The sequence below is a fragment of the Octopus bimaculoides genome, chromosome 3, assembly GCF_001194135.2.
Source record: "Octopus bimaculoides isolate UCB-OBI-ISO-001 chromosome 3, ASM119413v2, whole genome shotgun sequence".
Taxonomy (NCBI): Eukaryota; Metazoa; Mollusca; class Cephalopoda; order Octopoda; family Octopodidae; genus Octopus; species Octopus bimaculoides.
Window position 1 is genome coordinate 45998306 of NC_068983.1, and position 1655 is coordinate 45999960.

The 1655-nt window shown below is 43.0% G+C and overlaps 1 protein-coding gene across 1 annotated transcript in view; it reads left to right on the forward strand.

The window, feature by feature from the left end:
• The window catches only part of LOC106872296 (zonadhesin), a 79108-nt gene that overhangs the window by 25452 nt on the left and 52001 nt on the right, over positions 1-1655 (forward strand). Inside the window, exon 11 of the mRNA XM_014919235.2 lies at positions 1467-1577. Coding sequence (XP_014774721.2) covers positions 1467-1577 — 111 coding nt within the window. The remainder of the gene's footprint in view (positions 1-1466; positions 1578-1655) is intronic.

Genomic DNA, 1655 nt, shown 5'->3' on the forward strand with positions numbered 1-1655 from the left:
GGGGGGGGGGGTATGCTTGCGTAATCGGACTGTTACCTGTGCGTGCTCGAGCACATTTTCCGATAAAATATTTTGTATACGTACGAGTTTCAGTATGATCTTTGCATTATATTTAAACATTGTTGCTGTTGTTGGCACTCCGTCGCTTACGACGTCGAGCGTTCCAGTTTATTCGATCAACGGAACAGCCTGCTCGTGAAATAAACGTGCAAGTGGCTGAGCCCTCCACAGACAGGTGTACCTTTAAAGTAGTTCTCGGGAATAATTAGCGTGACACAGTGTGACAAGGCTGACCCTTTGAATTACAGGCACAACAGAAACAGGAAGTAAGAGCCACGCGCCCTCACATACATACATACATACAGACATTCAGTACAGCACCGTCAATATCAGACGTGCGGGCATAGAGGACTGTTTATAATGCTAATTTTTCACCTTTTCTTCTACAAATACGCCAACACCTCCAGCTTAAATATGCAACAGGTTTCTTCGCTAAGTTATAAGAGCAACACTTATCAACGTTAATTATCAACTCAGACCAGGAATACTGTATATTTGTGGATTATTGTATATTTGCGTTAGTAATCATAGTAAGCGCTGTAAAACTGCGGTAGTTCGCCCAGAGGAGACCCTTTTAAAAGTTTTCTCTGTTTGCAGATATGCTGGCACTCCGTCGCCCACGACGTTGAGGGTTCCAGTTGATCCGATCAACGGAACAGCCTGCTCGTGAAATTAACGTGCAAGTGGCTGAGCACTCCACAGACACGTGTACCCTTAACGCAGTTCTCGGGGGATATTCAGCGTGACACAGTGTGACAAGGCTGGCCCTTTGAATTACAGGCACAACAGAAACAGGAAGTAAGAGTGAGAGAAAGTTGTGGTGAAAGAATACAGCAGGGTTCGCCACCATCCCCTGCCGGAGCCTCGTGGAGCTTTAGGTGCTTTCGCTTAATAAACACTCACAACGCCCGGTCTGGGAATCGAAACCGCGATCCTACGACCGCGAGTCCGCTGCCCCAACCACTGGGCCATTGCGCCTTCACGTTTGCAGACATAGCATTGTCAAAACTAAGAGAAACAAACTCGCCTCGGAAGTGAGAGAGAGTGATAGATATCTTTATCGCAGTGATTTTCACTTTGCAGTATCACACACTCCACCGACGAATTTCATTGCATCAGTCCCTGTTTCCTTGACACTATCTCATTAAACATATACGTGTGTGTGTGTGTGTGTGTGTGTGTAGGTACAAATGAATGGTAAAGTGAAGAGAATATAGCCATAGGCGGCCGGGACAAATAGACATTATGTTTGTTTAAATTTCAAGAATTAAAAATAGCAACCAACCAAAATTAATTAAGAAGCATAATCTTCGGGATAGGCATTTGAGCAATTAATTAAAATATATTTTGTTTTTAATTGAAAACAGACGCATAGATAATTCAATTAAATGATTTTCTTCTTGCAGTTGATCCATGCAGTAGTAATCCTTGTCAGAACGCAGGTAAATGTGAAAACAATGGACAAGGGTTCAAATGTAAATGTGTCCCGGGATATAGAGGAGACGATTGCTCTATAGGTTGGTACCGATCACTCTCTCTCTCTCTCTCTCTCATTTATATATATGTTCCTTTTCAACCTTCTACATATATATATA